Source organism: Tachysurus fulvidraco, chromosome 25, assembly GCF_022655615.1.
Source record: "Tachysurus fulvidraco isolate hzauxx_2018 chromosome 25, HZAU_PFXX_2.0, whole genome shotgun sequence".
In the NCBI taxonomy this organism is placed as follows: domain Eukaryota; kingdom Metazoa; phylum Chordata; class Actinopteri; order Siluriformes; family Bagridae; genus Tachysurus; species Tachysurus fulvidraco.
In genome coordinates, this window is record NC_062542.1 from 15,440,769 (window position 1) to 15,455,268 (window position 14,500).

The 14,500-nt window shown below is 41.2% G+C and overlaps 1 protein-coding gene across 6 annotated transcripts in view; it reads right to left on the reverse strand.

Annotated features, from left to right (window-relative positions):
• The window catches only part of flt1 (fms related receptor tyrosine kinase 1), a 25,726-nt gene extending 11,578 nt beyond the window's left edge, over window positions 1-14,148 (reverse strand). The window contains exons 1-12 of one of the 6 annotated variants that reach the window (XM_027175330.2): window positions 13,823-14,148; window positions 11,409-11,499; window positions 10,813-11,024; window positions 9,665-9,789; window positions 7,500-7,662; window positions 7,275-7,411; window positions 6,976-7,147; window positions 6,762-6,879; window positions 6,484-6,653; window positions 6,236-6,383; window positions 1,748-1,868; window positions 719-827 (exon numbers count right to left, since the gene is read on the reverse strand). In XM_027175330.2, coding sequence (XP_027031131.2) covers window positions 719-827; window positions 1,748-1,868; window positions 6,236-6,383; window positions 6,484-6,653; window positions 6,762-6,879; window positions 6,976-7,147; window positions 7,275-7,411; window positions 7,500-7,662; window positions 9,665-9,789; window positions 10,813-11,024; window positions 11,409-11,499; window positions 13,823-13,880 — 1,624 coding nt within the window. In that variant the 5' untranslated portion in view covers window positions 13,881-14,148. Of the gene's footprint in view, window positions 1-718; window positions 828-1,747; window positions 1,869-3,170; window positions 4,756-6,235; window positions 6,384-6,483; window positions 6,654-6,761; window positions 6,880-6,975; window positions 7,148-7,274; window positions 7,412-7,499; window positions 7,663-9,664; window positions 9,790-10,812; window positions 11,025-11,408; window positions 11,506-13,822 lie in introns of those variants that run through there. The other 5 variants (XM_027175326.2, XM_047808551.1, XM_027175335.2 and 2 more) reach the window with 5 other exon arrangements.
• Window positions 14,149-14,500: the final 352 nt, after the last annotated feature.

Sequence of the window (14,500 nt, forward strand, 5' to 3'; positions counted from 1 at the left end):
AGAGAGAGAGAGAGAGAGAGAGAGACAGACAGACAGACAGACAGACAGACAGACAGGGACTGAGAGAGACAGACAGAGACAAATATATATATATAGAGAGAGAGAGACAGACAGACAGACAGACAGACAGACAGACAGACAGACAGACAGACAGACAGGGACTGAGAGAGACAGACAGAGACAAATAGAGAGAGAGAGAGAGAGAGAGAGAGAGAGAGAGAGAGAGAGAGAGAGACAGACAGACAGACAGACAGACAGACAGACAGACAGACAGACAGACAAAGTGCAAAGAGAGAGACAGAGACAAGAGAGAGAGAGAGAGAGAGAGAGAGAGAGAGAGAGAGAGACAGACAGACAGAGACTGAGAGAGAGAGAGAGAGAGAGAGAGAGAGAGAGAGAGAGAGAGAGAGAGAGAGACAGACAGACAGACAGACAGACAGACAGACAGACAGACAGAGACTGAGAGAGAGAGAGAGAGAGAGAGAGAGAGAGAGAGAGAGAGAGAGAAACGCACATAGAGAGATGCAGGTTGATGCGAAGTGCAAAATTAACTAACAGCTTTGACTCCCAGCCCTGATCTACTGCATGTGACATTCACTGCAATATTTAAAGTTAGCAGCAGTAATATATCCTGCCTGCGATGTAATGACATTTCAGGAGATCTGTGGTAAAAGTAGCTGCAAGTGTTTTGTTCAATTGTTTGAGAAACTAAAAATACCTGTAACATAGAAGCGGATGTCCAGTTCATCTGTGCCCATTGAGTTGGAAGCCACGCAGCGATAGATGCCAGATATTAAGGCCTTGCCAACTGTTAAAATACCTACAGTCTGAGAGCCAACACACACACACACACACACACACACACACACACACACACACACACACACACACACACACACACACACACACACACTAAATTAGCTGACACTTTACAAATTGCGGTTATATATACAGTAAGTCTTGAATAGACAACATCCACAAAAGCAGATAACTTTTTTTAAGTAACAGGATATTTCCACAGAATTATTTAGCTCCTGTGTTTCACCTTTTAGAAAGAAACATTCAGTGGAATTACTAATTCTAATGTATTTGTCCTGTACATAAATAAATTAGCTGCATTTATATGATGTATTGGGTGATGTGATGTGCCCTGATGCACAGGGACGATTTGCAAGATTATTTTCCAGTTCTCGTATATATTCCCTTTTGCTTTCTCTTATTTGTAGTTAGAAAAATATCACAGTTTGTCTTGTTTTCAAGAAACCAGAAAGCGCAAACTGCGGTCAAGAATCAACACCATCTGACCAAACAGAATCCAGAACTTAACCGCACTCTTATAATTTAACAAACGCAATGTCCATTACATCAATGCTTTTCTACAGGACCTTTAATTCTGTCACTTTGTGTTTTTTTTTAGTATGACTTCATGTGGATTTGAATGTTTATTATGTGGCATGAATACTTCCCCCGAATGGTGAACTGCCCCTGCAGCTGACATGTCCCTGTACTTCAAACAGGACAGGGCTTATTCATTCACAGAGATGGAAAATGACTCAAGAATTAAGTGTTTCTGTTAACAGTATTGTTTGTACTCTGATGTACTCATGGGTGGTTATGTGGAACAGCTAACAAACAACCGCTCCACCGTTTCCTACTTCTACAGAAACAGACACTTGAATCGGTCGGCTTCCTACAACGTGTCCATCATTCCTCTTCCAAAGAATGTCCATGCATTAGTTGTTCTCACCTTATTTTTCCCCTGCAACACTTCCTGTGTGTTTGTGACGCTCAGGACGGGATTGTAGGTGGATGTGCCTGCTGTCTTCTCTCTCACTGCGGTCCAGGACGAGGAAACCTGCTCTTTGCATCTTAGAGCCGAAAGACAGAAAAGAGACAAGAGGGAATGAGAGACAGGACTTTGAAGAATGAGGGACAGGACTTTGTTTAGCTGGAAAGTGACGCCACACCACACAGGTGTGAGACACAGCTGCAGCATCGGGAAGAGGGAACTCCGGAAATATCTCATCCTCCTCCTCATCATCTCCCCTGGGAATTGCAATTCTTCATGAACAGTATTATTCTTGGTTGTCAGTGGAATTTTATCCCAGTAATTGGAATGCAGTGAGTGTATATCAGGATTAGAGCATGGTGGTGGTTATTGTGCTTATGTGGAGTACAGTCAGGACATGGTGTTTTGTAGCACACGAGTGTCCTTGTTCTGTAATTAGCTGTGTCCACTGCTTAGACGTGATGTTTTCTGCTGTCTCCGGTGTGTAAACTTCCTCTAACTAAATCATCCCCATGGATATCTGCACATTCCCAAAACTTGGTTCTTATCCTGTGCCAAGTCTATTATATCTCTGTGGTGGTGTGTGTGTTGTGTGATGTAAGGTTGCCGTGTGATATGCTGGGTATCCGTGTGTGTAACTGTAACCCCCGCCCCACATCACCCTGTCCTGCCCTGGCTCAGACTCCTCTCTCTCTGATTGCTCTTCCTCTTGGCAGAGATAGTGAGTGCCCATCTCCTGTGCTCTGGTGTCCCACCCTGATCATGACACCAGCATTCCTCACACACTCACCCGGCAACACACACACACACACACACACACACACACACACACACACACACACACACACACACACACACACACACACACACACACACACACACACACACACACACACAGTTCTCTCCCACGCCCAGAGACACATGCACACACTAAAACCGTATGGACTAACACACATTTTCCCCCTTTAATCATTCTATTAAAGATAGACTTATCCACAATTCATACACACACACACACACACACACACACACACACACACGCACACACGCACACACGCACACACGCACACACGCACACACACACACACACACACACACGCACACACACGCACACGCACGCACACGCACGCACGCACACGCACGCACACACACGCGCGCGCACACACGCACACACACACGTTCTCTGTGTGCCTGAGTACAGTATTAGAGCATGCTGATTTGTAGCTACCCTGCATCCCTACCCTCATTAAAAACTTTACAAACAATAGAAATCCAAATGTTGTTTTTTTTCATGAGCATCAGTTTATTTGGAAGAAGGTCAGTAATTAGGTTAAACCTTCTATCAGTGAGGATTTGCAAAACTAAAAAAAAGACCATATTGTACATATAAATTTAATTTTTAATATAAAACCCACATACATTTGATAATATCACAAAATTTAGACAATACTTGACATTTTTATCAGCCATCTTACACACCAGGCAATTATTTGCATTTATCATAAGTACGTTAGTGGTATAAAATTATTAAATATTAGGTTTATATATTACTCATAGAAAATCTGTATAAAAAGGATAAATCACATTGGGATAGACCCGTAAAGTGAGAAACCTTAGTCTTGCACTCAAACACAGAACCCCCTCTCCCTGTGCCCCCCGCCCCCCACCACAAACACACACCACACACCACACACACACACACACACACACACACACACACACACACACACACACATACACACACACGCACACACACACACACACACACACACATACATACACACACACACACACACATACATACATACATACATACATACAGATACATACAAAAAAAATTTCAACACAAATCATGGCCATGTGGAATAATCAGCGTTGCCATGATCAGGAAATCCTTTACATAGAAATCTAGTGACACAAGATGATATTTCTGGCCCATGAAGCCCTACACAGCAGGCGCTCTGGACCAGCTCTAGAGATAGTTCTGGACGTATTGTGAAGTTCCAAACAGCGAGCACTTATATCCACCACTCTTCAAATGCTCACACTGACATATTGATCCTGAATATGAACATGATCTGAAATCACAGCTTTTTTGTGGATGCTAGAACTACAACAGACAGGCTGGGGCTTGGAGACAGGCATGGTTCATACATCCATTATAGTACCACTCCAGAACATGAAAAAAAGCAAAAAAGCAGCTCCAGAAAGGGTGGGCGGTATGTGGATGGAATTGCACTTGTTTTGGCTCAAAAATGTCTGAGATTTGAGAAAAAAAATTTTCAGCATATGGAGGTGTAGAGAATAAATTAGAAAGCACTTCCATAGTATGTGTATGCATGACCCCTTCCTCCTGACTGCATCTCGTCCTTACGGTGTTGGTGTTTTCCCAGCATGCACCAGTGCAGCTCTGACTCTGAAGCAGCTGCCGTGGAAACTGTCCAGACTCTCACAGAAGGGTGCCATGGCCCTGCAGGGCAGTGGTGGTGGTGTCATTAGAGGTGGTGGGGTTCAAGGATTCTTTTGGTGACTGGCTTGTTGACTGAACGCTACATGAAGTGTTGGGTGGGGGTGGGGGGTTAGGTAAGGATGGCGGGTAGGAAGGTGGATGGAGATGCTGGTCGAGCTGGGGGTGGTGGTGGGGGGGTGGAGGCTGTGGGATGAGGAGTTCTCAAGAATAGATCAAGCCCTTGAGGAAGCGGACTGTGCCACGTTTGAAGACGCAGGGACAATCACGCTGCTGGGAAGCCGCCTCGCGTCAGGGAGGAAGCCAAACAACGAGAGGAAAAGCACTCTGATTTTCGCACAGGAAGTCCGTCTGCGCCTCCTGCCCGGCTGAGATAAGAGTGCTGCTGTTCCCATGGCCGAGGCTTGAGCCTGTTCAGTGCTAGGAGGCCAGCCCGGCCCACAGCACCACTCTCCCTGCGCCTCCTCCGCCTCAGCGTCAGGCCAGCCGCGCTGGGCTGCTACAAAGAATAAGGGCCTCGGTCAGGATCCTGCCAGTGATCAGCTCTCAAAACACTTACAATAACACCACTTGAAAACAATGGCATCATTTTCTCACAACAACCAATTTCTCAATAAATAAATAATTAGTCAATTTATTTTTACATGGTCACCTTAATATGTAACAAACGTATACCATTTTGTCAATTTACTCAATTTAAGGTCCTTTTACTCTTGTAAAATGAGTGAATTTATAAAACTGTGTGTACTCTATGGCAGCAATTTAGACTACAGTCCATTTTTCCCTCGTTTCATTGACATTTTTTACACCATGTTCAGGATGCAGAATTCAATAGCATGGCCAAATATGAGGCAAGACAAAAGTCTTGAGTCACCCTCGATGAAAGTGCAATGGCATGTAATAAAGGAATGTACTTTTCTAAAAAAAAAAAAAAAAAAAAAAAAAAAAAAGAGAGAGAGAGAGAGAGAGAGAGAGAGAGAGAGAGAGAGAGAGAGAGTTAAGAAATAAAAGGTAAATTAAAAATTCTGCACAACGATTAGCAGATCAGCAATACTACTGTAGCATTGATCCGGGTATGGAATATGGAATAACTGCTTTTTGGTGCCAATATTTGGAGCCAAAAATAGATGAACAGATAATAGCTTGACTTCTCAGTCTTTGTCTTAGTAGTGTGTGTGTGTGTGTGTGTGTGTGTGTGTGTGTGTGTGTGTGTGTGTGTGTGTGTGTGTGTGTGTGTGTGTGTGTGTGTGTGTGTGTGTGTGTGTGTGTGTGTGTGTGTGTGTGTGTGTGTGTGTGTGTGTTTCTTGCTGGCTTGGCTTTTCTCATGAGAATGTGGAATAGTTTGTGTATGACACATTAGGAAAGCCATGACAGGATGCGCCTGACCAATCAGAATAATAAACAGGCTGCATTCTGCAAGGGAAGTTCATTAAATCATGGCGTTTGATTTAGAAACCAGCTAATCGTCATTGTAAGCAAGGAACTCGTCTCTTTTGAAGTTTTTTTTTTTTTTTTGCACTTTTAACTCTAGGATACACTGAGTTCTATGACTGTACCAGGCACACATTCATGCAGATACACACACATACACACACACAATTATTTGTTCACTTGAGAATGAATAGACACACACATGAAAGAGCTCCTTAACCATCTGTTCTTGGGGCTAAAAGGAAACCCTGTCTGAACTCTTGTTGAAATAGACAAAACATGTCTCCATTCACAAACAAACAGACACATAAATAAGATACTGTTCCTATAGGCAAAAATAGACTAAAACTATCACCAGGTACAGCGTGAAAAATGGCCATGGTGTTGGGAATCTGCTTCTTTGTGTGTCTAAGAAAGTGGTATATAGAATCCATCCAACAAAAAAATACAACTTCAGCTAAATCTGTGCTGGCTTAATGCCCACGTATGGTATGTGCACCATTTTCTGTCACATTAGATGTATTTGCTGAGGATAGTGTGGCACTTACAGGCCTTTAGAAGGGCAACGATGCCAGAGCCATTGAATCTGAGGCAGTGGGACCCCATGAGCAGTGCAGCGGAGGACTTGCCTGCTGGACCGTGGCACGGTTGCTGTGTCACGCACCGCTACAGCTTTCTCCCCAATCAGAGGCTTAACTGTTAGTTGGCAGAAAATGGCACAGATCTTAAGTTCACAACTAAGCACATAACTTAACCACCAAATAAATAACAGTGAAACTCATAAAAACAAGCTTACCGTTTACCACAAGTGAGAGCGTCAGGTTCTGATGAAGACCAAACTGCTGGATTCGAGTGAGGATGGTATAGACCCCTGCATCCTCTTCAGCAACATCTCGAATCACCAGAGAATAGCCGTCTACATGATAACGTGAACACTGCTCAGCTGCTACCACCCCATCTTTCAGCCTGGACATTGATCAGACAAAGAAAACCTTATTCATATGAAAGCACAACAATATGTCTATTAAAATTTATGGACATAGTATGTGGTATCTCTGTTTTGCACTGTCTCACCAAATGACTTCAGGTTCAGGGAATGCCCGTAATTTAGGGGACAGGCGAAAGGATTTCTGCCCTGCATATGCCTGTACCAGTGGACCATCTCTATGCTTTAACTTGATGAAGGAATGATCTGAGAAGCATAAGACCCATATGTATATTAAAGACTTATATAAAAAGCTGACTCATATAAATTTAGCACTCTTGTAATGGGATTCTTAAACATTACCATAAACTATAACTGAGGTGTTGACTTCCCGCTTTGCTGGTCCACTTGTTACATGGCACCTGTAGATACCTTTATCATCCTTGTGAAGTTTATGGATGGTGAGAATACTGTAGAACACCACATTGGTCATGCTCCGAGTTATACGTCGACTGATTGAGGCTCTATTATTGCCCTTAAGACAGAATAAAAAAAAATAAATACATGAACTTTAAGATTTAAGATGCTTCTTTGCAAAAACAGATCACATTATGTCAAATATTAACGTTAGGTCCCGCTCTGATATTATGAGTTTGACTTGCCTTTCCAGGATAACTCCAGTTGATGTTCACTCTTGAGTTCCACTCAGCTGTAACAGTGCAGTTTAAGGCCAGCCTCTCTCCTTCTAGAGCCTGTACCAAGCCAGTGCTGTTTAGATATACCTTTTGGATCTTATTCACTGGAGAGATTGAACCGAAGGTACAAATGCGGTTAATTTGCAAGTACATCATTAGCCTGTGAGTCATCTGTCAACACTGTTATCATACCTGGTCTGTAAGTCAAAAATGTGTTGCTGTATTTTGTCCCATTGATGATGGTTTCGCAGGAAAACAGACCAATGTAGAAGTATGTGGGGCTTCGGATAACAAAGCCCTTTCTGTTATTCCAAATGATGGTCTTCTGATCAGTGCCAAGTATTTGGTCAGGAAACTGTAATGATTGGAACACGAATCATTCAGTTTAACAGGAACCCTTCGGCTATTAATATGGCTAATAGATAAAGTAAAAATTAACTACAGTTACACAAACTATTTGTGATATCTTGCCAATAGCACTTTTTTTTTAAGTTTTGCTGTGTTAAGTCAGATCTGGTAGCAAGGTAGAGTCTGCCAAAGATTCTTGGATAGCTATATTATGATTTTGTTTTCTTCTAAATCCAGCGGAGGAAATGTTTACTGGAGGAGCTCTGACAGCTTGGAAGTGCCCTGCCCTTTCTCAAGGGATCAGGTGGACACCTCCTTCCCAGTGTGAACAGGTCAACACCATGTATGTTTTAGCTAAGCCCTTTTCAGTGTGTTCCCATACAGGTCTTACATAACCAATGTTTCCTGTTTTAAGTTCTTACAATCTACACTCATAGTATAAGATGCCCATTCCACCCCTCTTCTAAAATCTCCTGTACAGAGCCGGAGAGTGTTGAGGATGTGGAAACGTGACTCCAGTCCATCGCTTCACATCCTGTTACTACAGGATATAGACACTGCGGCTGGGGCCCTTAGGTCAATATCTGGAAGGGCCCCCTGGCCACTTTCACAGCTTCTGTGAGAGTTTGGTCCCTGGAGTATTGTTCCCCATGCAAGAGGTGCGAGATTAAAGATATTTGTCTCCAAATAAACCCTTTCCGGAAAAGAAACACTCTAGTAGTGTGTTACAATCCAAATTGGAGTGGGAGATGGAGATGGCCTTGTATTTTTAGACTGATTACCTTTGTGACTCTGTGCATAGGGTCAAGCAGAACATAAACAGAGCAAGCTGAAATTAAATGGGAAGCATTTTTCAGGCCAACAGGAGGAGGGGGATGTCATATCGATGGCAGATCCTAAAACAGCTCCCATCCTGAAAGCAGAGCCAAAGGGAGCGTGAAGGGAACTGGTCATTTTGCTCCTTTCCGCTCTTGTCCACTTTTTTTTTGCAACAATAGCCATAAATGGCATGAACAACTCTCCCTAGGAGAGATACCTCACAGCTTGCACAATAGGTCAAGTCATGTTTATTATTTTAATTAATATCTAATAATTAGCTGAGTTGATGCAACCAGCTGTAGAAAACATCACCATTTCCCCAGGTACAAGGCCATTAAGGTGTGGCAACTTAGACCCCCATGTCCTGTCTACATCTCCTGGGCTTTTTATGGTGCCAGCAAGACGGAGGAAGCCGGGGGCGCCACTCTCTCTGCCTGCTGGCGTAAGACTGGTATCTTTGTCACACTAAGGCCAGTGAAGGACTCTTCTCTTGACAAACACACTCCCAGTGACATGCATCCTCTTGCATGTGAACAGATCCATGCTCCTTCCCTTGAGCAGGACCAATGAGAAGACAGGAACACAGGCAGTGGCTAAATCATTAATGGACATAGCTGTCAGGTAGCAAGGGATGGAAGAAGATTACAGGAGAGAAAGATTGGATATGGTGGTCAGAAAAGGATGAGATTTGGAAAAGGAACTGTTATGATGAATGTGGGTGGAGAGGGCGAAGATATGATGGAAGAGTGCAGAAAATAAGGTTCTTGAGGAAGAATGTGACCATGGGAAATTTTGATGATTCCATTGGTTACTGGGTGGAGGTTAATGTCAAAATCAGTGTTTCCAAACATGTTTAATGCATAATTGCGTAAACTTTGCACAATGAGAAAATGATTGTGCAAAGTTTAATGGGTTATCGGTCTGTAATGTTGTAATTTTAGTAGCTATTAGAGGAAAACAGAAGCATAAAAGAAAAGAGGAAGATAGTGGGTGGAGAACCCTGATAATACCGGGTTCAGAAGCCTTTCCTGACAATACAGTAATTATGTTGATGATAATGATGACATATGGATGGTGGTTGAGCAAATGTCTTGCACGTACAGTGTGATAAGAGTGGATAAATCTTAATAGGTTCAATTCGTAATTAATTTGTATGATGTCTTGGAGATATTCATAGTAAAATTACTCACTTTGACCAATGACACGTTGGTGTTAGGGTTAGTGACCCTGCAGGGAAACACTAGGTCTTGTCCTTCTTTCATGTAGACCACGTCTGGGATCTCTTTCTGCACCTTTACAAATGGCTGCTGGCTATCTGAAACCCAAACACTGGGGTCAGGAAAAAACATATACACATTCCTTTGAGCACTCAAACTTAGTTACCTAATACGACAAACAGAATTTGATTGCGGATAACAATTCAGAGTCAGCAAGATATGTTGTTTGCTACGTAGCTAGCAAAAGCCTTGTGTGTTGTTTGTAGGCTTGGTTGCACTTTCTTTTGCAGCTAGAATCATCTTGAGGTATTGAAAGAGCTTGGGTGTTGCTCACTCCATTGTTTGTTACTCTAGCATTATTAAAGGAAAGATAAAAAAAAATCTCTGAACATTTTAACAAAAGTACCCCAAGGACTACTGTATACAGGCTTCCTTGATGTGCTTTGATTCCATATAAAAGAGGGAGGGAGAGGATTAATGGACATGGTCACAAGAGCAATTGATGGCCCTCTGTGGCCTTGTTAGGGGACCATGGGCTTATTTTACTGACTCAAGGTCCTTGTTTCTTGGATGTTGTTGCTGCTTCATTATGTATGGTGATGCCTTCTTAAAGCAAATCTCTACTGCCCCTGGATGCTCACTCAAATTAATACCCATCTCTTTCACTCTCATTTACAAGCACTCATAAACACTCAGCCCTCCTCTGCCAAGGGAGACATCCTATTCCCCCATCCCTGTCCCTCGCCGGACCCCCATGAGCAGCACAGGATGCAGACAGAGAGGCTGAGAGAAGAAGATAAGACCTGCTGCCTTGGGAAAGGCTGCCCAGAGGCTGTGCCTTTCGACAGCTGATGCTATTTCTGTCCCCCCCCCCCAAGGTAGCCCTTAAATGAAAGTTAGAGGTTATATATAGACAAAAAATGGGGAGATAGTGAGAAACCATGCCAGACCTATTTACTTAGTAGAATTTGCTGTTCTGGGAAAAAATGCTGTTTAGATATTACTGGCTTACTTTTGCATCCTGTTTAGCCTTTAAGTGGTTAGTGTTTACACCAGGTCTTGGAGCAGGACTTTAAAGATCTCACTAACTTTAACTGTAACTGGCACATGGAGATTCTTACCTGTGATGAAAACGTAGACGGAGGTGTTTTTGTGCTGCTTGTGGGAGTAGCGACAGCGGTAGGAACCTGTAAGCTGGGCTAAGGCAGGGCTGAGGATAAGGCGGCTGCAATACTGGTTTGAGCGCTTGCCACAACGAGTCTCTTCTACACGGGCACTCGGATGGCTCTTGCTCACACCCGAGGGGAACACCCACTCTAGCTCCCATCGCCCCCTGAAAAATGTATGTTATACTATAATATAATTATAATAATTATAATAATACTTTAATATGCAAGTTGAGTTTTGTCAAGAAGGATGAAGGTGGTATACCAGTGCAACCTTTTAAACAACATTTTAGCTCATAATCATCTTATCTTGGACTGTGATTTAATATTGGTTTCTGGAGTCAGATTTACTGGTGTGTGCAGTATGGCTTCAATCGCCCCTTACTATTTTGGGTTTTTTTTTTGGAAAAATAATTTCCTTAATGTATTAATTAATACTGAATTAGTGCACAGTTTACTGGCCTAAATCCACAAACTTTCAATAGTCTAGTTCTGTACAGTCTGTTGATGTCCAGACTGAATATGCCTATGAAATACTCTGGGTTTGTCACCTGCAGTTCAGCTGGAGGACTTGGTTCTCCTCTAGGATGATCTGTCGCTCAGTAACATCCAGCACTGGAGAGTTGAACCTTCCTTTAGAGTCTGCATCTTTCAGTTGGAAGAGAAAAATACATCTTTAAGAGCTGTTATGCTGGGAAGCAAGAAAAACACGTATATAAAAACACATACATACTGTAAACTTGTTTGGAACTGCCATTTCTACAGGTAAGTAACCCCCCCCCCCTTCATATTAAGATATGAAGAGGAAATGAAATATGTACAATAAGAGATATGTTTGAGTAGTATATTGCCATTATAATATTACATTTAATTTCAAAAGAGATTATGGTTTAATCGTTTAATTCATTTTGATGTGATCACTTCTATGCATGTGTATGCAGTAATTTTCTATATCACTGTACTGCTGGATTCATGAACTATAAAAATGAAAGTGTTTTGAAGTTGAAATCACAGCAACCCACAAGCCAATAGTGAATAATGAAAATGAATAGATGTGGCACATGTGATTGGATCAGATCAATCTGTTTTCTTATTTAAATGCACACTGTAGAGGAAGATTTGGGTTATGAAGCACAATGTGTTCTCAAACACAGTCTGAACACATCCTGGTCTGGAGCATGCTGGTTGCTTTGTCTGTGCCAAACTCACAGCATCATTTCCTTGCCAGCATTTCTTACATGGCGCCTATATGCTAAGCTGCTGTTTCAATTTAACGAAGGAAGCTGAGTCAATTAGTTCCACACGACATGAAACCAAGGCAGTATAATGGCTGGATGCCCAGGTCTCAATCAGCATATTCCACACACCCCAAAGCGAGCCTTTGTTACTAATTACATTGTAAAGGTCATAGAAATGGTAACATAACAATTTATATTTGCTGCCTATTAAATCAGTATAAAGACCACAGGATGGGAGGGAAACAAGTATAAGTCTGTATATTCTCTTTCAAGCAGATACGATTTCCCTGCACTACCACACCTGAGTCATAACACTAGGCAATGACTAAGTTTAAATAAATGTACAATTGGAAAAAATCAGTTAAAGGTTATGTTCAGAGACCTGAACTGGTCTCCGCTATTGTTCCACGTTGTGTGAACAAATGTGGTGTAGTTTTGTCCTGAATGGGTTTTTCCAGAATTAAACAAACAAAGGGGCAAATGACCTTAAAGACTCCCATCAAGTCCACACTTGTGTGTTAACACTGCATATCATATTAAATAGTAGAAAATGAAAATAAAAAAATGCATATAATTAATTGCAAAATGAATGAAAGCCCCTAAAAATATATCCTCTTTAAACTTAGAGTGTATTATGTATAAGTCCATTCTTCTTCTTCTTCTTCTTCTTCTTCTTCTTCCTATTATTATTATTATTATTATTATTATTATTATTATTATTATTATTATTATTATGCACCTTACATTTAGGTTTAAAGCATATGCCCATTTATCATAATTGATAGCAGCTTGATTGAAAGTTTTTGATAATCAGTCTCTCGGAGATACACTGATTCACTCTCACTGAGCACAAGGACAGAATTGAGGTTGCATGTATTTTCACTTTGCGTTTGCAAATTAGAATTTTGCAGAAAGAAAAAAAAAGCTAGCTGACTGGAGGGCAAAAACAGGCGTGTAAAAGCGGGGGAATGCCGCAGGGTTTCTCCCTCCGTATTTCCTTCCCTCGGGGGTCTGTTTTATTCATAAGCACTGATTAGCTGCGGCTCCTGCACGCGCACCTCCAAAGTTTCCTTGCGGTGGTCGTGACCCCGCAGTCATTTATATTAGAAAGTCATCAGTCTCAGGAAATAAACGCCCTCTGTGACTGAACTGGGGCCAAAACAGGAGCACAGAGCTTTCCGTTTCATTCTTTTAAACATTTTAGATATAATAAATATATATGGGTTCATTTTCATTTTAATAATAATAATAATAATAATAATAATAATAATAATAATAATAATAATAATAATAATAATAATAATAAAAACTCTTGGGTTAACCCCATTACACTGGTAAAAAGTCTCAATTATTTAAAATAGTGTATAGTTACTTTTGCAGTATGATTTTAATTAAAGGAGGTAAAAACTTTTAAATGTCGGATCCCGTTATATAGACAATAAAATGCAAAGAAGTTGCTGTTAATAAATAATGTTATTATTTACTATAAAATGTGCGTGTGTTTGTGTGTCTTGCTTACAGTCTAATAATTCTATCAGTAACATTTAACCTCAGTGTTTATTAACAGAAGGTGTTGATTTTATGTATTAATAACTCATTAACAAACTGGTTTTTACTGGGAAACAGGAAGCTATACATGCTTTAGTTTTATTATTATTATTATTATTATTATTATTATTATTATTATTATTATTATTATTATTAGACATTTCTTGTGAAACACCCACCTTTGGTCAGCACACAGCTCGTCAGTCCACACAGCATCACTAAAAAGATCTCCAGCATCTTGGTGACAAAAAGTTCCTGTTCTCGTAAATCAGTTCAAAATTTTCCCCCCGAGGTATTTTTGTTATAACAAACTCTTTTCGGTCCTCCGGTTATAATGAGCAGAATTGTGGCGCGCGCGCACGGTGGAAGCAGTCAAACTGAAAAGCGCTCCGTTCTGGTGAGGTGCGGAACCGCGTCACTTGTGAACTCCGCACACATGCATGCACACACACACACACACACACGCTCTTTCTGTCTGTCGCTCTCTCTCTCTTGTCCATTGTGGGCTAAGCACTGGGAATTTATTCGTTTCCCAGCTGTACCGTGGTTTCCGGTAAGCGCGCGCCCTCGCTGACACTCGTCAACGTGACCGGACCCGACGCGTGCATGAGCATTCGTTATTTTTTATTATTTTTTTTATTACATTTTTTTATTTTATCTTATTAAATAAAAAAATCTTCACTTTTATTGTCCTGTTTGTGTGTGAATTCTGCATCAAAGTCGCTTTTAATAATAATAATTAAAAAAAAATCCTTATTTTAATATTTATTGTAATTCTTATTGGTTCTCCATGGTTAAATTTTTACCTTTCACTGATCACATTCACTCACAAACAGAACATTTATACTTGTCCAGAT